Source organism: Aethalodelphis obliquidens, unplaced genomic scaffold, assembly GCF_003676395.1.
Source record: "Aethalodelphis obliquidens isolate GAN/ISIS:26980383/991018 unplaced genomic scaffold, ASM367639v1 scaffold10, whole genome shotgun sequence".
In the NCBI taxonomy this organism is placed as follows: domain Eukaryota; kingdom Metazoa; phylum Chordata; class Mammalia; order Artiodactyla; family Delphinidae; genus Aethalodelphis; species Aethalodelphis obliquidens.
The window spans coordinates 702,368-723,340 of record NW_020837954.1 but is presented as its reverse complement, the minus strand read 5'-3'; the positions used below and the strand labels follow the sequence as shown (position 1 = coordinate 723,340).

The following is a 20,973-nucleotide window of genomic DNA, read 5'->3' as shown; positions in this document are numbered from 1 at the left end:
CAGAGTGACAGCACAGTCATCAGTAACCCCAAGCCACCCAGACCACACTCAGGGTCTCCACACTCCAGAATCCATCCACTTATATCCACTGACTGCCTCTGGTTTGCCTGCACCTGCCTTGTGAACGTGGGTCATTTGACTAGTGGGCTGGAAGGTGTGCACGAGAAGGCAGGTACCTGGCTGGAGGGGGGATGCTCCTGTGTGAGCAGAGGTGGGCATGGATGAGGGAGCCGGACTAGGGAGGAAGCATCCTGGGATGGTCCATGGGCCATCGCAGGCTGACCTGCTTTTCTCTCTGCCAGGCTGTTCTTTGCTGGAGCCAGGGAGGGCCACCTTCCCAGTGTGTTGGCCATGATCCACGTGAAGCGCTGCACCCCAATCCCAGCCTTGCTTTTCACAGTAAGGTTCCCTCCCTCTGCCAGCCCTACACACACCCTCCCTCTTTGTGCTGCTTTGAGCTGGGAGTTCACAGTTCCCACACACGCCCCTGTCACCCTTGTGCTCCTAGGTTTCTCTGGGCCTTAAATAATCTGGCAAATGGTATATACATGGGCCTGATTAACATCAAGAGATATAGCAAGGAGAGACCCTGGGTCCTGAAATACCTTAAGGTTCCCAGGCTGGCTCATTTCATTCTCCCGTACTTTTGGGTCAGACTGAAGTGGCTGCTTCAAGATTTTACAACCTCACAAAGAAACTTCTTTCTTGGCTCCCCCTGCACCTGTTACCCACAGGGTAGTAGCTTTGGGCCTCTGCTCCTGGCTGATCACTGCACACTCCCAGCCCTCCCCATCAACCTTCCTGCTCAAGGAGGCTCTGCCAGGCTCTTGGGAAACATCACTGAAACAAATTTGGTCTCAGGGTACACCAAATAAGAAAAATCATAAAGGAAGACTGGTAAACTGGTAAACCGAAAATGGAGAAAAGGAAACTAGGGATGGGAGGGGTAAATGGGAAATGGTGGTAAATGGAGGTGGAATTACCCCGGAGTAGAAGCATTTAGAGAGAGCAAACAGAAGGAGCAAAGACTTGTTCCTGATGAGTCTTTGGGGTTATTTTTTTTTCTTTCTGGATCCTGACTAAAATATCAAAAATGATTTTGGTTCACCAGAGAAGCAGTTAGACCAGGGTAGTAGAGCTCTCAGGAGTGAAGGGCATTCGCTGTACAACATGAGGGGGAATTTCAGAATGTTCAGATACAGGAAGAAGGTCATCCTGGTTGGTTAGTGGTAAAAGGCAACTGGAGAAGACTCAGTGCTCCCAGTGAGCCACAAACCTTTTTCAGTTTAAGCCAATGGTGCAGGCCTATGACTGCAAGGCAAGTACAGTAAGAATCTGGCTTTTTCATCTCTTAAAATCTTCCCGATTATTTCCACCATCAGATCTTACAGGAGAACCGAGCCTTCTGTTGGCCTGAAACAAATTAGCAGAGGGAAAGAACATGGTTCCGAGAGAGCCACTGAGATGATTTTGAAGTTAGAAAGTGAATTCTATCAAGAAAACGTCACAGGGACGTTATGAGGGTTACATGAGTTAATATTTGTAGAATGCTAAAGAAAGAACCTGACACTTAAGAAGTGCTATATAACTGTTTATGATTTTTTTTAAAAAAAAAGAAAAGGAAGGAAGAAAAATAAATTAGATGACTCAACCAGGAAAAGAGGATGAGGGCAAGAATAAAGCCTTAATCTGCAGTTAACAACCTTCCCTAAGGGATTAAAAAAAACAAAATTAGCTTGAGCTTCAACCAAGGAAGAAGTATAAATGAGACCAGGGTGGCATAGGGCCGGCTGCCACCAGTGTGGCCAGTCCAGTTGTTTACAGCCAGTATCTGTTCTGATTGGTTAGTGCCCATGCTGTACCTGCTGTATCTGTGGTTAAATGTTTTGATTATCACCCATGTGGTGAGAAAGAACTTCCTGGTGTTGAAAGTGTTAGCAATGACCTGGGTTTCTAGGAGAGGTTGCAAAGTCTCCATTTTGAGAGATCCGCTATAAAATGGCATCGTCTGCCTAGAGGCAGGGGAACAGCCCTGACCAGTAAACAGCTCCTCCAGTCTCCTAATGCCTTTCTGATCACCGATGAGCTTCTCCCACTCCCCCCAGTGCATCTCCACCCTGCTGATGCTTGTCACCAGCGACATGTACACACTCATCAACTATGTGGGCTTCATCAACTACTTCTTCTACGGCGTCACAATTGCTGGACAGATAGTTCTTCGGTGGAAGAAGCCAGACATCCCCCGCCCCATCAAGGTGCGAGAACCTCCCTTTGGGGCCCCTCCCCCTCCTCCACTGGTTCTAACTAAGCTCAGATTTTTACATCACCTTGTTCTCGCTGCTGACCGCAGCTCATCATCTCCATGAGTGTGGGAGACCCTCTGGGAAGCAAAGGCCATGTGTGAATGGGGCAGCCATTTCCATTCTCCACTGGGGACAGGACCAGAGCAAACTGCAGCTGGAGGAATAGGTTAGATGAAGTGATACTTCCATCCTGTCATTCCTTTGTTTCCTATGGCTCTAAGTCTTTAAAAAGTCTGCTGATTTTCCCTCGACCTTCTAACCTGACCAGTCTCCTACTCGTCCCTCCAGGTAGCTGGGTTCACTCATGCAATCTCTCCGTCTCATCCCGGAATGAGTTTCCTTCTTCCAACTGCCTCTCCAAATTTTAACCATTTTCCACACTCAAGGACCTCTCTTCCTTGAAGCTTCCCAGTCCACTCCAGCCTTCCGTGATCCTCCCTTTTTAAACTACTATGGCCCTGCACGTAGTAGGGTGCCTGGTGAAACTCTCGTTTGTACCAGGAATAAATTTGTGATAGGAACAGATGGGAGTGCTCAGAACAACATATGCCAGAGTGCTATGGGTTCTCCTGCAAATTAGAAGACTAGGGTATATCCCTGAGCTATTTGAACAATCCTATTCTGGAAACACAGACTAGATGCTTCTAGAAGATTCTGCCAGCTGAGGAGTCGAGGGCTCTCGAAATCTCTCTGCCACTTTCCTACCACTCTTAGAAAGCCTGCTAGAGAGAAGAGGAAGTAGAATAACCCCATCTCCCTACCATACGCATACCCTCTAAGAGGAGAGGACAAGAGGAGAAAGGCAGATGAGTAGCGTCTTGAAGACTCCACAGGGGCCTCCCACCTGTGGTCACAAGAGCGGGTGGAGCCCACAGAGTTTGCTTCTTCCTGAAGTAAATAAGGCCCCGGGCTGCCTTATGCCACACTAGGTTTCCTGATTTCTCTCGTCTTGGCAGAAACTCCTTGAAACAAATTGGGACTGTCCCTGGTGAGAGGGAGGGACATTTGCCACATCCTGCCAGCCGGGGGAGGGGAGCCTGACTGACAGGTCCTCTCCTTCTTGCCCCTCACTCATTTCTCCTGCTCTCCTTCTCCCGAGGACCTCGGCAAACATATATCAATATACCAGCAAGCTCCTCCACCTACACGGGCTTCTCTGGCCGTTACGGGCGCACAGCTGGATGATGAGGCCTTGTTTGATCCCACCTCGGAGGACAACGAGAATTGTCCCCTCCCTAGGCCCCCCCACCCCCCTAACTGTCCCACTGCTGACGTTCGCCAGCGTCTGCTGACACAGCACTTGCCCCATCAGGGCTCGGGGTGTGGGAGCCACAGAGCTGAGTGAAACCCAGCTTTGCCCTCCAAGCGCTTCCCTGTGGGTGAGGAAGGGGGAAGGTGCCCGGATGCCGGGGGCCGTAGCATCCGTGCAGGTAACGGTGCCTCTGATCCACAGGTCAGCCTGCTGTTCCCCGTCGTCTACCTGCTGTTCTGGGCCTTCCTGCTGGTCTTCAGCCTGTGGTCGGAGCCCGTGGTGTGTGGCACCGGCCTGGCCATCATGCTGACAGGGGTGCCTGTCTATTTCTTGGGTGTTTACTGGCAACACAAGCCCAGGTGTTTCAATAAGTTCATTGGTAAGTTGTTGAAGATTCTGAGTGGCTAGAGGGCCCCCTGGTCTGGAAGACAGTGGTCAGCAGTCTGGCTGGGGAACCCCACCAGGATCGGGAGGCGGGGCCGTAGAGCACTGGAGAAAGGGTCGGGACGGGAGAGGGCAGGTGCCTCCCCAGAGACCTCTGAGGAGAGGAGAACAGCGGATATTTCTGCACAGACCTTAGGCCTGCCAGAGTGGCCATCCTATAGCAGCTGCCCTGGGCTGCGTGGAGACCAGGAGACACCCTAGAATTGGCGGGCGGTGGGCATGGAGCCTTGAGGAGTAGGAGCGGCCAGCAAAAAGGCTGTCCAGAGACAGAGGAGGTAGGTGAGGTGACCGTCTCCTGGAGAGGGAGTCCCCTCACGGCGCTGGCAGCTCAGCTGAGGCCAAATGCTGCGGCAGGAGAGCTGGGAAGGGCCCTGGTCTGGCTGGCCATGTTGGTTGGACGCTCAGCGCTGATCTGCTTTCTGTGTGGCCTCCTCCTGCAGAGCTGCTGACCCTGGGGAGCCAGAAGATGTGTATGGTTGTGTACCCCAAGGTGGAGGAGGACGCAGGGACAGAGGAGCTACAGGAAGACATGCAGGAGCAGCAGCAGCCCACTGCCCCCAAGGACAAGGATGCAGAGGAGCCCTGAGGACCACCCTCCCCTCTCAGCCGCTTCCCTCCTCCTTCATCCCCCTCTCTGCCCTCCTGCCCTGCCTGGGTCCCCCAAACACACACACACCCCTCTGCCTCTGTCATTCCGGGGTCAGGACCTGGGTGTGGGTGGTGAGAAACTATAAACAAAGATACTGACATTTGTACCCAAAGAACCAGCCTCCTCTCACCCCCAAGGCCTGTGTCTAAAGCAGTGGAGCTTCCGGGGTGCCCTACACGGCCCTCCCTCCTGGGCCCACACCCTTAGTCACTTCCTCAGGAACCTGAGTTCAGGGCTGCCTTCCCTCCCCATTCCTGAGCCCGAGGGAGGCCTCAGCTCCAACAGAAGTGGCAGCAACAGTGAGTCACCTGGGGACAGACTCGAGCAAATCTGTCATCATTAAAGGTCAGCTGAAGAGACCCAAATCCCCCTCCCTTCACCAGTGACCGAAAACATCAGAGGTGATGCTTCCCTCTGCCCCCCCCCCCCCCCCCCTCCTCCCCCCCCACAGCCTGGGCCTTCTGTGCAGAGTGAGGTTCCTGTCAGGACAGCATCTCCCCACTGACCTAAGGACCAATGTGCAGGAGGACTGCCCCCTCCCCTAACCCCGGCCGGGCCTGTGGAACAGATTGGGAAAGGCTCAGATTGTAGAAACCCAGCCTTGCCCCTGCCTCCTCCCCCCAACTCAGTGCCAAAGCTTCCTGAAGCCAGAAAGCTGCTTATTTCCAATGTAGCAGACATTTCTCTCCTAATGACAAAGCAGCTCCTCTCCTCCTCCCTCCCACCCCCATGGGAAGGAGCCCGCCACCCTGTTACCCCAGCAGTGATGCTCCAACACAGCCCCAGGCAGCCAGCTCTGCCGGCAGCCCCATCTTGCCCTTCTCCTCCTCTCTGGACTTTTGCTCCTGGGGTGTGAAGGCTCCCCAAGCCCTTCATGCCTGAAAGTCGAGCCAAATCAGCCTTAAGTCACCTCCCATCCAAGAACTGGACCTAAAAATACCCCCTTATTTCCAGCCCTCTGGTCAGACCTGGCATGAAAAGCCTTCCAGGGAGGGAGGGCTATTTCCCATCTCCCCAGAGGTACCCATCCCATCACCTCGGAGACTGTTTGGGGAGAAAGTGTATTCTGAAGGCCATTTCCTCCCCCAACTCAGATCACCCCTCCCTCCTTTCTGCTCACACCACTGTCCTGTCTGGACAGCCTCCAGGACAGGATGAGAGGACAGTGGCAGAAGGTACCCACTTTGGAGGCTCTCGGAAAAGCCCGTTCTCTATGGTTTGCTGACTTGTGGCCATCCTGTCCTGCAGGCAGGAAGCTGCCATTCCCTGTGCTCCAAAGAAGGTGCTGGTGTTTGCCCTGGGCCCTTGCAGCCTCCTAGCCACACCTGTTGTGCTAAGGACTGGGATTCTTTTATCCCAAGCAGGAGTCCCCCCCTTCCCCCAACTCCCTATCCTGTCTGCTGAAACTGGAAAACCTGGGGAGTCCTCCTGGCCTACTTGGGTCTCCCAGCTTCCCACCCAGCCTGCTTGAGCCTGCATTGGTAAGATGCGGGTTTGGTCCGAGTTGTGGTCCCTTCAGAGTGGACTCCAGGCAGACTGGGGCTGGCCCCTGGAGGGTCAGGGGACCATCCTCTTGTTCCCTCTTCTCATTCCTCCAACCTTCAATTATTGTTTTTTTGTAAAGTGGATGCCTTACTTTTTGGATAAATATTTTTGAAGCTGGCATTTATATTTCTTTTGGATTTTTAAGGTTTTGTTCTTTTTTTTTCGGGGAGGGTTTTAGTTATAGCTGGATAATCATCTTCTGTCTTTGAGTTGGTTTAGGTTTTAGTTGTGTGTTTTGTTTTGTGAGGTTTTTTTTTTTTTTCTGTTGATGTAATAAAATTTTAAATGGAAATGAAGTTGGTGGTGTTAATAATTCAATGACCTTCCAAGACAGAGTCTCCAGGCACTTCCTGTCTCTGTCAGGAGGGAGGTCTTTGGTTGCCAGGTTCCTTCCAGGATGGCATTCCTGAAAGTCCTTGCGCTCCATAGCTTCGAGCTGTCCCAGGGCCCAGTGCCAGCGCGTTTTAACAGCTCCCTCTCGTTTTGAACCGAAAACTTTCTCATTGCTTCTGTGAAGTCACGAGTGTTAAGATCCTGCCTATGTATTGTGCTGAGAGCCTGCAAACTATCTGGGAAGAAGAAACTCATCCCTACCCAGGGTGGGAACATGGGCGACAGAGAGACAGCACCAAGCTGAGTGGAGAGAGGCGAAGGCATCAGGAAGGGACAGGCTGAGCCTGTGGAGAGACCCCAGTGAGGGTGGGGGGGGTTAGGCAGTTAGGAGAGCACCCAGCTGGATGCCAGGGGCTTGATGGGAGGGACTGGGAGGTGAGGTGGGGTCCACTCAGCTGTCTGAGTGAAAGACTAGGAGGGCTGAGGGATCAGGGAAGAGGAGGAAGCAGTTGAGGTAAGGACAAGTACCTCCTGGCGCTCTGGGTTAATCGCTGGAGGAAGTTGACAGGATTAGTCCTTGCTTGGAGTCCCTCCTTTGTGGGCAGCCCTCCCGGCTGCCTGTCCTGAGACAGCATCATTCCAGAGCCAGCACTGCTGACAGACATGCGGAGGAGGCAGGGCCGGGGGGCAGGGGGGGTGAGGGGTGTGTTAAGACATCACCCTTCACCATCTGGAACACTGTGAGGACACTGGCAGGCAAGATGCCTCCACTCCCAGTCCCAGCCTGGCCCCAACACGCCTGTTTTGTGGCTGGCATTCTAGACTGAGGCTGGAGGCTTGCCATTCACAGGGGCACAGACTCTTGGCTCTGAGACCCAGCCCAGCCACCAAACAGCTGTGTGTCCTTGGGCAAGTCAGTTAACCTATTTAGCACTTTTAAAGGGATGAAAAAAGAAGACTGAATCTAATCTCAAAGGGTTCCTGAATCTCCCAGCCCATGGCTGTCCCAAAAGAGTGACAGCAAACTGGGCAGAGGCCAGTCTTATGCAAGAGGCCCTTCTCCAAGCTTCACATCCCCCTTGGGGATTCCCCCAATTCCCCAACACACACTTTTCCTTTCCCCAGGCTCCCAGAGGCTTCCTCATGTCACCGCATTCCAGCAAGTCCAGCCCTCCCCAACCTTTCTCAGTCCCTGGAGACACCTGTCCCTGGGGGCCCCCTCTCTTTTGTAAGGTGACACTTGCTGATCTTTTCAACCTGCTCAAAAGGGCAAATGTGGGTCTCTTCCTAGGCAACATGCATTTATTTTTAACCTGGGCCTTTAAGCTGTCTTAACCCTGTCAGTCACTTTAATGTGAGGAATTTCAGACGCTCTGATCTGGGGGAATTTGGGAGCCTTTGGAGGTCACTGAAATCACAGCTGCTTATGCATTCATTTATTAATGTAGTCGAACAATAAATATTTCTCTAACCATTGTATCCAGGATTTTGCTATATGCTGTGGGAATAGCAAACTTACTCTTGAATTTTCCAAGTCAGCACAGACTTCAAATATCTTGTGTCACTGTCTCCGTAAGAACACTCATATATGTCAACACACCTGTCCTCAATTTTAGTTCAGGCAATGTGGTCACCCTAGCTGAACAAGTATCTGACCTACCTGTAAGGAGCAAATAGTCTTGGGGGAAAGAAGATAAGAATGCACATGGCACGTACGTGTGCACATCACAGATCACTGCCCACTCTGCTGGGCTGCGCGCGTCTGCAGGCAGGGCTGGACCCGCCCTGCGCAGTGCCTGGGACCTACGTGCAAAAATGCCTGTCCAATTGAGGCTTCAGACAAAGCTGCAGGTAGCGTGTCACTCGGGAGACACAGATACACCCGCAGGGGGGCGGTCAGAGGGCCGGAAGGAGACTGACGTGACTGAGACCACTTGCTTTCCATACATTATCTTATTCAAAGTTTAATTAAACAACCGACAAAGTAGGCATTACTACTGCCCTTTTACAAGTGAGATTAAGTAACTGGCCCAAGGTCACCGAGTGGTAGGTGACAGGGAGATCTGAGCCAGGTTCTATCTGACATGCTCGCTGCCTCCCTGTTGGAAGGACTTGGTGAAGGAGGTGGTGTTTGAACTGAGGCCTGTGACAAAGTCATTAAGATACTACAGGGGCTGGGCTTCCCTGGTGGCACAGTGGTTGAGAGTCCGCCTGCCGGTGCAGGAGACACGGGTTCATACCCCGGTCCGGGAACATCCCACATGCCGCGGAGCGGCTGGGCCCGTGATCCATGGCCGCTGAGCCTGTGCTCCGCAACGGGAGAGGCCACAACAGTGAGAGGCCCGCGTACCCCAAAAAAAAAAAAAAAAAAAGATACTACAGAGGCTTTGTTTCAGTTAATGCACACAGGTAGCAGCAGCAGCTGCAGGGAGAAAATGATCCTGCTGACCAGGGGACCGCGGGGGGCTTCCATCCGCTCCGGAGCAACCCCGCACAACCCAAGAATCCCCCAGCCCTTGACTAGCACTGCCCTCCCTACCCCCTTCCCCTCCAGCGCCTCCTCCTTCCCTAACCAGACGTCCAGAGCGCCCCGGTTACTGGGAAACGCGGCAACGTCAGCCAGAGAGGTGAGGGGCCGAGATCACTTATCTCCTCCACGGCGAAGCTCCGAGCGTTCTCATTTCCTGCCGGCCTATCTGCACACCTCCCGGCTTCCTCCAGCCCCGGCTCGCCCGCTCCTGACGCAGTCTCCCCCTCCCACAGGGTGCCGGACTGAGGGCAAAGAAAGCTCTCTGAGTCACACAGCTCCCCCTTTCCCTAGCCCTTCTTCCCCGGGGGGGTTTAAGAACTAGACCCCTGCCCTTCCCCGCCCCCCGCCACGTCAGCGCCACAGCCTTGCCTGACCTTGGGTGGCCGCCTCAGCCTCGTTTTCCTCCTTTATAAAGCAAGGATAAGTACACCATCTACCTTGCTTACTTTCCTATCTGATTCACAGGGAAATGGTCTGCAAGGAAAAGGGTATGTTTCAATGACTGAAAAAGCATAACACCGGAAAATGCAAGGCCTTAACTATCATCACTAGTTCATCGTCAGGGAGTGAACAGAATTCCTCCTCACTGAGACAAGGGCCTGACCCTGGTCCTCTCCGCCTGCCCACTCTCCCTGTAACTGCACTGCAAGACCCCCATCTCGGCCATGTTTCCTCTTCCTCCTTCCGGGCGTCTTGCCCTTGCCAGGGCTGTGGGAGGCTGCCCTCTGCCGGTTCACCTGATTCCTGACCGCAGTGGCCCCTCGAGTCCTGAATTTTGGGCCAATATTACCACCTGGTGTTTAACTGAGGCACTGCTGCCAAACTGGTGCAGCTCAGCTTTGGTACCTGTTTGCCACAGCGTCCTCTGAAATGGAGAGAAGGCAGAAATCTCCCGGTCTGAGACCTGAGATCTGTCTCCCGGGTGCAAGCGGACTTCCTCAGGCCAGGTCAGGGCTTTCAGAGAAAATACCTCAAGCTAGGCACAGAGAGTGGGGGGGGGGGGGGGGGGAGGAGGGAGGAATGCTAAATAGAGGTGTAATTGCCTGATTTGCAGGCCGCCCTGTCTCTGTCTGCATACTTTATTTTAGCATCCAATGCTGTACACAGCCCCTCGGCATTTGCACCACTGAGGCCTGGCCCTTGTTGTGCCCGACTTACAAAACTTCTGGCCTCCACAGGGCGCTCACAGCTTTTGCTGGTGACAAAAGAGCCAGTGACACATTTCTATGTGTCCTTTCCTTCTCACTGTACCTATAGTCCCTTTTGCAGATGAAATGCAACAGGTAAAAGCAGGGCCACAGCGGTACCTCTGACAGGAGGGAGTGGGTAGTTCCCAGAGGAAAGAGAAAAGGGAAGGGAGAGGGGGCCCCCATCTGAAACTAAAAGCACAGAGAGCAAGCCATGGGTTTCGCCTGGAGACCCTGAAACAGAGCCCCAGGAAGAGGTGATGACAAAAGAGAAGGCTTCTCAAGCCTCACAAGAGGAAGTGGACCCAAGAGAGGTCAGAGAACGGCCATGCAGAAGGAAAAAGAGCAAACTGAACTGCTGCGAGCGCCTGAGCCCTGCGGCACAGGAAACGGGCAGAGCCCTCAGGACCCGGCTGGGGCAGAGCGCCAGCCCGAGGCTCTGGCAGTGCAGGCCAGGGGCCGGAGCCACCGGAGGAGTGCAGCTGTCAGTTCCTGGGGCTGCCAGGGTCTGGGGCACAGGGCCCAAGCCCTGACCAGGTGCCTCAGCTGAGCCTGGGCAGTCAGGGATGGTGCCAGGCTGCTAGAGCTAGCCCGGGCTGGAAACTCGTGAGGGCTTGGGCTGTTACACAGACCCTGTGCAAAAACCTAGCAAAAAGAGCCTGCTCTGCACCATGAGACAAGCCCTAGTGTATGACTTGGTCCCAGACGTCACTACTTCCTAAACCCCTCAAACAACACCCCGTGGCTTGCACCCAGGAGAGTGGCTCGGAGAGGTGGGGCTACAAAAAGAACTGAGTGGCCCTGGGGGTAGGTGGAGACCAGCACTGTAGGGGGGGACTGTGAGGGAGGGAGGCGTGTCCAGGGAGGAGCTCAGATCAGGCAGGGGGTCAGCACTGGAAGAGGGTTTTCTCTGTTCCTTCTGACTGGGCATTCATTCTGCACAGGACTTTTTGGAAGTTGGAGGGAGGAGGATACTCAGAGTAAGGTGTTGCCCTCAAGGAGGATTCTGGAATCCCCTGGATTTGACAGGGAGGGGGAGGCATTCCCAGAAGAATCAGCTCCTGGGCACCTCAGAACCCTGGCTTGGAGCCTAACCAGAGTACCCCCAACTGCTTAAATAGGCCAGGGGCCCCATTTCTTTAAAGCCTGCATCCCTCCCTCTGCGGTGCGCCCTGCCCCTCCCTGAGTCACCCCAGGGAGAGCTGGGGGAAAAAAGGGAAGAGAAAAGAGGCATTGACTACAGAGGAAGGAAAAGGAAACAGCAGAGGAGGGAGGAGAGAAGCCACACAGGAGTGGGTGACAGCGGAGATCGGAGAGGGCAGATCTAGGGCAGGGGGAGACAGCAAGCCGAGCATCCCAAAGGGTGCCCCAAGAGCAAGGCGGCCAGGGGCGGGGAGCCGAGGGGGCGGGCCGGCCATGTCCCACGGGACCTACTACGAGTGCGAGCCCCGGGCTGGCCAGCAGCCACTTGAGTTCTCAGGGGCCCGAGTGGGGCCTGGGGAGCTGGGGGACATGTGTGAGCATGAGGCGTCCATCGATCTGTCTGCCTACATCGAGTCTGGGGAGGAACAGCTCCTCTCTGACCTCTTTGCTGTGAAGCCGGCACCTGAGGCCCGAGGCCTTAAGGGCCCTGGAACCCCTGCCTTCCCCCACTACCTGCCGCCTGACCCGCGGCCCTTTGCCTACCCTCCACATACCTTCGGCCCCGACAGGAAGGCCTTGGGGCCTGGCATCTACAGCACCCCAGGGAGCTACGACCCCAGGGCTGTGGCTGTGAAGGAAGAGCCTCGGGGGCCCGAGGGCAGCCGGGGGGCCAGCCGCAGCGGCTACAACCCTCTGCAGTACCAAGTGGCGCACTGTGGGCAGACGGCCATGCACCTGCCCCCGGCCCTGGCAGCACCCAGCCAGCCCTTGCGCGTCCTCAAGGTAAGAGTGGCTCAATTCTCCTCCCCGCCACCCAGGGTCTGGAGGGAGGCCCGTGTGGATGGGGTCTGTGTGTGGTGTTGCTCTGTGAAATCGACCCACCACAAGCCCTCTGTGTTCGCCACCCAGTCGTAACCCCTCTTGGCTTCTCTGTGAATTCACTCCCCCGCCGATCCCCACTGTGTGACCGGAACCAATGTGTCCTGCAGTCCCTGTGACCAGCTGACCTGCTCTGATCTCAGCACGCCCCCTTCCCAGTTTCTCCGCTGCCCACCAGCTCCCTCCTCTCGTTTCTGTGTCACCTCCTGCTTCTAGAAGAGGAAATGCCTGCTGATGATAGAACTGGAGACTCAAGATAGATGGAAGGAAAGTGTCCTCAGAGAGTGTGGGGACATGAAAGGGAGTTTGGGTCAGAGCAGAGGACACTGTACGTCTGGCAGGGCAGTGGCTGTTCTACTGGGGGCCAGGAGCTGGCTCTGAATCCCACATCCCTCTGACGCTCCAAGTGTGCTCTGACCACTGGGATTCCTGCCCCTTTGCTCTACTTCCCCACAGCCCTCACTCTTGTCCCTCTGTACCTTCCCCTCCAGGCCCCTTTGGCGGCTGCCGCGCCCCCCTGCAGCCCCCTCCTCAAGGCACCCTCACCGGCCGGCGCCTCGCACAAGGGCAAGAAGGCCGTGAACAAAGACAGCCTGGAGTACCGGCTGCGGCGGGAACGGAACAACATCGCGGTGCGCAAGAGCCGTGACAAGGCCAAGAGGCGCATTCTGGAGACGCAGCAGAAGGTGCTAGAGTACATGGCCGAGAATGAGCGTCTGCGCAGCCGCGTGGAGCAGCTGACCCAGGAGCTGGACACCCTTCGCAACCTCTTCCGCCAGATCCCTGAGGCCGCCAACCTCATCAAGGGTGTAGGGGGCTGCAGCTGAGCCCGCCTGGCAGACTGTGGGCACCAGCCCCCGGGGCTCAGCCTGACCCTGGGGACCGTCACCCTAGAGGCCCCACAGGCCTCAGAGACAAAGACCATGGACAAATGGCAGCGGGGTGCAAGACAAGGAGGAGGGTGGGCCCCAGCATAATGATTCTGTGGCTGAATAAAACTGCACTATGACACAGTGCTGGGGCTATACAGTGGGCGTGTGTGTGTGTGTGTGTGTGAGTGAGAGAGAGATGGGGGACTCCAAAGGTAGGGAATGCACGAGGCTAGGCCTGCATACCTCTTGATTCCAGGCCCAAATAAACATTCGGGAAATTCAGCAGACAAGCTGCCCACAGCTCTCCCACAGTGCACCGCACAGCCAGGCCCTGTATCTCTCCCTCTGCTCTTCTCTCCCTCCACCCAGCCCACCCCACAGGACCTGGAGCAGCCTCTGGACACTCCCCTAGCAGAGCTCTGTGGCTCACAGGGAGATCCCAGCACCTCCAGTCCCGCCTGCCTGGGCCTGCTGACCCCAGCCCTGCTCTATCTCACCTTGAGGTATAGGTCTGGGAGTTCCTGCCCCAGGAGATCAAGGGAAAATTCCAGATGGCTCTGATGTATTTATGGTCCCTTAGCTCTTGATCCGGGACTCAATCCCTTCTCCACAGTTCCCAAACTTCAGTCTGCCAGACTGACAGACCCCCATGCCTCCAACCCACTCGCTCCCACCCTTGTCCCTCGTTCCCTGGGCCTTCGGTTCCCTAAAGAATCTGAGTGCTTGGGGGACAAATTCGTTGGGAAAGGCCTTGAGACCTGTTCGTATACGAGAAAATTGGTAATGAGGAGGATGACAACGCACCTGTGCAGTGAAACCCCATGTGGAAAACAGTTTTTTTCATAGAACTCTAGCCTGGGAGCCATAAGAGGGCAGTGCTTGACAGCCTCAGTTTGAATTTCCCTCTGCTACTTTCTAGCTGTGTGACCTCGTGCCAGTTACTTCTCTCTGTGCCTCAGTTTCCTCATCTGCAAAATGGGAGCAGTAGTAATGCTGTACGTTCATAGATAAACAAGGCCTGGCCTACGGTGAGCACAAATACTTGTTATCACTCCCTTTTGCTAGAACTGAAAGGACCTCAGAGATCTCATCTAAACTTCTCATTTTGCAGGTGAGGAAACTGAGGTCTCAGACAGGGAAGGGACTTACCCAGAGTCTTGCAATGGGTCAGAGGCAGAACCAAAATTAGCTCTGTAAAATCACAGATCTCAAGAGGGGCTGGGAGAGACCTCAAGAGATCATCTGGTAGGCTTTGCCCTCAGACAGCAAGATAGTATAGGCCACATTTAATAGATAAAGCAATCGAGAGCCGAGGGAATAAGAGACATTCTCCGGAAGCTCACCCAGGTGAACTTTGCTGTCTCCACACGCACACCTGTCTCTACTTTGCCCTCACACCCTCCCCTCGGAGGCATATGGAACAGTGTGGGGCCAGAGTCAGGGACACGAGACACAAGATGGGCTGGTTAGAGTCTCTCCTAGGCCACCAATGACTTATAGGCCACTGCTGAGAAAGCAGTGTTAGACACCAAGGAATAACCTTCTGAGAGGGAGAGAGACTGGGTCTGGATCCTCCCGGTCCGCTCTCTCTCCCCGCACTTCCACCTCCCCAGTGTCAGAGCCTTCCCACATTGAGGACGTCCGGGTGTACCACGCCTGCCTCACCCAGGACTCAGTCTCTTTCCTGCCTTTGCCCCTGTGTCTCTCAGGCACCATCTCCCCTACATCTGTGCTCTAGATACCCCTGCCTCAGGTCTGGTTTGGGCAGACAGATCTGAACCTCACTAGATGGTTTATTCTACCTGAGTTGGGAAGAAAGAGGCACCTGTCTCTGTGGATGCCTGGGAGAATCCCACACCTTCCTTTCAGCCCAGGGGAATGCGTTGCATAAAGGGGGTTTGTACAGAGCACGGTAAGTGACTCAACCTCCGGATTTCCTCCTCGCAGCTCAAGACCACTGCCCCTGGACTTATGTTCAAGGTTCTGGGTGATGGGACCTGGGTTGCTTCAGCATCAGCCCCAACCTTCTCTCCCACAGTTCTGAATCATGTCTCCTCCCAGCCCACAGCACCCAGGGGCTCCTCAGGGCAGGTGTCTGGCACCAGGTCTGGAGAAGATCCACAGCCCCAGCTGAGAGAAGAGAACACCTGGTCCCTGCCTGACGCCGAGCGGCAGGCACACCTCGATCCTCTGTGGCAGATCATATCCCGGGGAAATGACAGGTAGCCGGAAGTCACACTTTTAACCCTGAGGTTTTAACCTGACCTCAACTGGTTTGGGCCAAGGTAACTTATTCAACAAGTATTTGTTGAGCATCTTTCCTGTGTCAAGCCCTTGCAAGGTGCTGAGAACACTGTGGTGACCAAACTCTCGGCTGAAGGACCCCTCCACCTGTCGTGTTCAGGCAGGGCAGGAGATTGTGGGTGGCAGGAGAAGGAAGTCAGGTGATTAGCCCCCAACTCCTAGGGACAGGACAGGTAGTCTCTGCAGCTGCCCTCACGGCCTGGGGGTGGTGATGGCTCTCTGCTACTGCTGGAGCTTACCACTTCTGCAGCTCTCCCTTAAGCCTGACCATTCACACCTCTATACATTCATGAATTACCCGCTCTGAATATGCCTCTTGGGGAAACCTACTAAACCAGCAGAAAGGGAGGTGGCTTTTTGTTTGTTTGCTTTGTTTTGTTTTATTTGTTTATTTTTGGCTGCATTGGGTCTTCACTGCTACACACGGGCTTTCTCTGGTTGCGGCGAGTGGGGGCTACTCTTCCTTGCGGTGCACGGGCTTCTCATTGCGGTGGCTTTCTTGTTGCGGAGCACGGGCTCTAGGCACGCGGGCTTCGTAGTTGTGGTACGCAGGCTTCAGTAGTTGTGGCGCACAGGCTTAGTTGTTCCGTGGCATGTGGGATCCTCCCGGACCAGGGCTCAAACCCATGTCCCCTGCACTGGCAGGTGGATTCTTAACCACTGTGCCACCAGGGAAGCCCAGAGAGGTTGTTTTAGCTGGGGTGGTCAAGGAAGGCTTCTCGGAGGAGGTGACATTGAAGTCGAAACCTTAAAAATGTCCAGGAGGAGGCAGATGTGCCAAACTGGGGGAAAGGAGAGCAGAGGGGTGAGCAAATGCCAAGGCCCCGAGGTGTCCCGGTCCAAAAAAAGAAAGGAAACCGGGTGAGGCTGGAGAAATGGAAAGCAGGAGGAAGGGTACGCAAGAACACTGCCTCCCTCCCTGCAGGACCGTCTTCATTCCCTCTGCCGGGAGGAGGACCGTCCCTAAGGAGCAGGCTCCCCATGCCACGCCGGGCGGAGATGCCGCAGGGTCCACAGGGTCCGCGGGGTCCGGAGGCTGCAGAAAGAAGGCACCCCCAGGAAGGGCGGGCAGCCTCACCCCTGCCTGGGGAAGGTTCGAGGCCCAGGGCGGGGTCACGAGAACTTTGGAAAACCAACAAATCAAGGTCCAAACAGCACACACGTGCGTTCCCTTGGCTTTACGATCCACAGCTCAGGCCCACTTTTCCTTCCTGGGCAAAACAGGGGACCAGCATGAGAGTCCTGAGCTGACAGGATCTCAGGCCCCAGGAAAGCAGAAGAGGAGAAGGTAGGATGTTGGAGATACCGCCAAGAGGGAGGAAGCTGTCCAAGGTGAGCCCGCCAAGGTCAGTCCACCGTGGCAGCTTGGCCTTGTGAAAGTCGCTCCCCCTACTCGGTGCGCACCTCCCCACCCCACCCCCACGGGTTGCCACATGCCTGGGCCCCCAGGGCCCCCATCCCAGTGTTGCAAGATCCCGGTTGGGGCTGTGAGGGTGGAAAGGGGCCTCTTCACCTCCACTCCCTACCCTGCCCCAAGCCATGAGGGGACTATGGGATGGAGGGGGCTGTACAGGAGATGCTGAGGCAACAATAGCCAAGGCTGGCCGAGGGCCTGTGCACCTCCTCCAGGCCAGTCGCTTACTATTACCCCCAGCAGGCAGACCTTTCCTCTCAGGACTCAGCGGGGCTGCACCGCAGTGGGAAGGGTCGGACCTGCACGGGACTCCAGGCTGCCTCTATCAGCTGCTGCTATAAGCAGATCTGGCTTGGCCCCAGAAAAACTTCCATGAGCAGCTCATTGAGAAGGCCCATCAGAAGTCCCCTGAGACTACCCCATGGGGAAATGATGGGTGTTTTCAGAGGAAAATGGCTGCCCCTGGCCATCAATTCTGACTTCAGGGAGCAGCAGAAGCGTCCTAGGACTTGGGAGAAGGAAGGCTTCCGACTAGGGAGACACCCCCCCTGCAGCGCTGTAACCTCCCCTTCTCTTTTAGAAACATGGATCTGAGCTAGGTAGAGGCAAGCCATACGTAGCATGGATCCCCCCACCCCACAAGCCAAGCTTCACCCCAAAGCCCCAAACTGTCCAAAACCCTATTGCTCCCCACACCTTGCACTGTCACCCCTGCCCAGACCATCCAACCCTGCTGCAATCGGGACGGTTTGCAAAACGCCTGTAGCTCCCGCTTTGTCACTGTCTGAGGTTAGGACTGCACTCGGGAGATAAGCCCAGGCCCCATCCGCCGTCCTGAGTGAGACTGCTGGCCCTGCTGCAATCGGGACGGTTTGCAAAACCCCTGCTGGCGCCAGCTCTGTCACCATCTGAGGTTAGGGCTGCGCCCCAAGATAAAGTCTAGCCCCGCCCACCAGCCCTGCCTTCAAACCTTGCAAGCAGCATGGCCAAGAGACAGAGCTCCAGGGCAGCCCACTCAGGGTCTGGAAGCCTTAACCAGACTCAGGGTGAGGACCCCTTCTTCCTGGTCCTCTCTCACCTCCTCCCCTTCATCCCCAGCCTCACCTTTGCACACTGCCCTCAGCACCATCCCTTCCCCTCACTCTCCATCTACCCTTCTCGATTCCATCTTCCGTCCTCACCCTCCCTCCTCCCTCACCTCCATCCTGCCTTCTCATCACACTCATTTATTCATTCATTTGCTATAAAAATACTTAATAACCCCTGCTCCAGGCACCTTGCTTGTTATAGGAGCTACAGGATAAGCAAGGAGGACAGTCCCTGCCCTTGCGGAGCTTATAAATTCATGAGGGGGACAGACAAACATACCACCACAAATAAATAGATCATTCTAAATTGCAGGCAGTGTTATGGGGCAGAAGTAAAGAGTGACTGTGACAGATATTAATAAGGGAACCTGATTTAAATGTGAGGGTCAGGAAAGGCTCTTTGAGGAAGTAACATGTAAGCAGATGTCTCAAAGGTGAGTAGGAGTCAGTCTGGCAGAAAGTGGGGCTTCCCAGCAGAGACAGCAGCTCTGCCTAGGCCCCAAGCAGGTCCTTCCCAGCCATTGACAGAGGCTGGGGTTGAGGGCAGACTAGACTGAGGGGGAGAGGTGAGGTCAGAGAGGGGCTGAGGCCAGATCTCGCTCAAGGGGATGCAGAACATCAAAGGGAGGAAACACCTTCCAAAGGAAGAAGACATTTCCTCTCTCCTAAGGTGAAAGAGAAGAGATGCAGCAGGCGCAGATACAAACAGGTCTGTAGCCCGCTGAGGTTGTTCCCGTCTCATGGCTTCTATTTTTACCATGAAAGAAGAGGTGACTGCAAGTGACTGAGCAGGAAGCTCTGAGAAAGGCTTAAAGGTGTAAAATCCCAGCTTCTGAGAGTGGAATCGGGAGCTGAGATTTCTGGCTTGGAAGCGGCCAGTCGAAGTCTAAGATGACAATTTTAGGTGACAACAGTCTGTCCTCTGGAGGGACTTCCTTCAGTGGTCCTTAGCTGCTCGGGAGCTAGTATGGACAAGACAGATGTTGGGTTCATCTGGGCGTGAGGCTCACCCAGGGAGGCAGGATGGACGGGACAGACAGGGAAGGGGAGGGATTTCGTGGTGAACCTGGAACTTAGGGCGGATAAGGAGAGGTGAAGAGACAGGAAGGGCCAGTGGTTCTTCAATGAGCTTGTAGAACAGCAGCAGTGAGCCGGCTTGAGCAAACAAACCATAAGGAAAGGAGATCATATCAGAGAGTGGGATGTTTGATTCAGTTATTTCATAGTTACTGCAGTTTCTGGTGATGATAAGGCCTGGGTCTGACCCTGGGGGTGGCCTGCTAAGGTGGATGAGAAGTATGTAAGAGATGAGAGGGTGAAGGAACTGAGAAGTGGCCACGCTGGATGGAGTATCCATAAGGATGATGACATCACTTGGACGACTGCCTTGCTCAGCCCCATCCTCTTTCCACAACCCCCGTCCCACATCCCACATCCTCTCATTCACTCCACCCCCCATTAACATCCTCTTCCCTAATCCCTAGTTTCCTACCTCCACATCCTCTTTCTCATCTCCCTCCTCATCCTCTCAAACCCCAGCGTCTCTTAACACCTTCATCCTCTCCTTACCCCATTCTCACTCTTCCTCCTCATCTTTCTCATCCTGTTCCTCTCAGCACTTTATTTCTCCTCCACACTGGGCACTTGAAAAGCACTATTGCATGGTGGGTTAAAGCCTGTGCCCAGGAGCCTATCGACGTGGGCTCAAATACCACGTATGCTGCCTGCCCACGTTGCCTCGCTTGTAAAAATGGGGTAATAATAACACCTACCACATAAGGTTGTCAAAAGAATTACCTGAGTCTAAAGTGCTTGGAACAATGTCTGGGCTCGATACCATCATTGTTATCCTCCCCCTCTCCTTGCCTCATTGCACCCTTCTCCATCTTCTCACCTCCATTATCCCTCTGTACCTACTTCATATTTCTTCTGAGAGGCAGAGATGAATCAGACTCAGCCCCTGCCCATGGTCTGGTAGGGAAACAAGCACAAAAATAAATGTCAGGGACTTCCCTGGTGGCGCAGTGGTTAAGAATCCACCTCCCAATGCAGGGGACACGGGTTCGAGTCCTGGTCCAGGAAGATCCCACATGCCGCAGAGCAACTAAGCCCATGCGCCACAACTACTGAGCCTGTGCTCTAGAGCCTGTGAGCCACAACTACTGAGCCCACGTGCAGCAACTACTGCAGTCTGCGTGCCTAGAGCCTGTGCTCTGCAACAAGAGAAGCCACAGCAATGAGAAGCCCACGCACCGCAAGGAAGAGTAGCCCCCACTCGCCTCAACTAGAGAAAGCCCGCTCGCAGCAACGAAGACCCAACACAACCAAAAATCAAATAAGTCAATTTATTTTTTAAAAATGTCAGGAGAATGTAATAAGTGCTACTTCAAAGATGTGAAAGAAATGCTCTCGGAGATCAGAGAATATGCAAACTCTGCCTGGGGGGAGTAAAGAAAAGTCTCAACAGGCAGATAAACCTCTCAGCTGTATCTCGAAAGATGAGGAAGGATTTGCCTGGCAAAGGCAGGAAAGAGGTATTCCAGCCAAAGGAACACGAGGTGTTTCTAGTGCTGCTTCTGCTAGAAGGTCTGAAGTTCTGCAAGCTGGTGTGAAGTTAGGATGAACCCCTACCCCGGCAGGGGCACGACCTATCCCAGTAAGGCCACAAGGGGGCAGCGAAGCATTAAGAGAGGTGGAGGATGGGGCCCAGAAAACCTCAAGAGAGCCTCACAGACCTCCAATCCCTTGGGCAAGCCCTGACCGGGAGGGTTTTCCCCAGACTGGGCCGGCCCAGCCAGGGAAAAAAAAAAAAAAAAAAAAGACTCTGACACTTGGAGAAAAAGACTGGGTTTGTTTTAGAAAAAGAATAAAAGCCCTCTTAGTATGTCCTCTAACACATGTTGGTAAGAGCAGAAAAATTCACACTGAGTTGAAAGTGTCTGTGGAATACATCCTCTTGACTTAGTATTTACCATGGTCTAGACACTGTTCTTGGCACTTTACAAATCTTCACTTTCTCATAACAGCCCT

At 54.5% G+C, this 20,973-nt stretch overlaps 2 protein-coding genes across 5 annotated transcripts in view; both read left to right on the top strand.

Annotated features, from left to right (window-relative positions):
• Positions 1-6,485, top strand: part of SLC7A8 (solute carrier family 7 member 8) — a 58,223-nt gene extending 51,738 nt beyond the window's left edge. For all 4 annotated transcript variants that reach the window (XM_027110817.1, XM_027110816.1, XM_027110818.1 and 1 more), the window contains 4 exons: positions 303-399; positions 2,106-2,255; positions 3,757-3,934; positions 4,440-6,485. In XM_027110817.1, coding sequence (XP_026966618.1) covers positions 303-399; positions 2,106-2,255; positions 3,757-3,934; positions 4,440-4,585 — 571 coding nt within the window. In that variant the 3' untranslated portion in view covers positions 4,586-6,485. The remainder of the gene's footprint in view (positions 1-302; positions 400-2,105; positions 2,256-3,756; positions 3,935-4,439) is intronic.
• A 4,683-nt stretch (positions 6,486-11,168) lies between these two features.
• Positions 11,169-13,275, top strand: CEBPE (CCAAT enhancer binding protein epsilon). The gene is made up of 2 exons (XM_027110815.1): positions 11,169-12,169; positions 12,757-13,275. Exons 1-2 carry the CDS (start codon positions 11,660-11,662, stop codon positions 13,090-13,092), a joined length of 846 nt encoding a protein of 281 aa, XP_026966616.1. The 5' UTR covers positions 11,169-11,659; the 3' UTR covers positions 13,093-13,275.
• Positions 13,276-20,973: the final 7,698 nt, after the last annotated feature.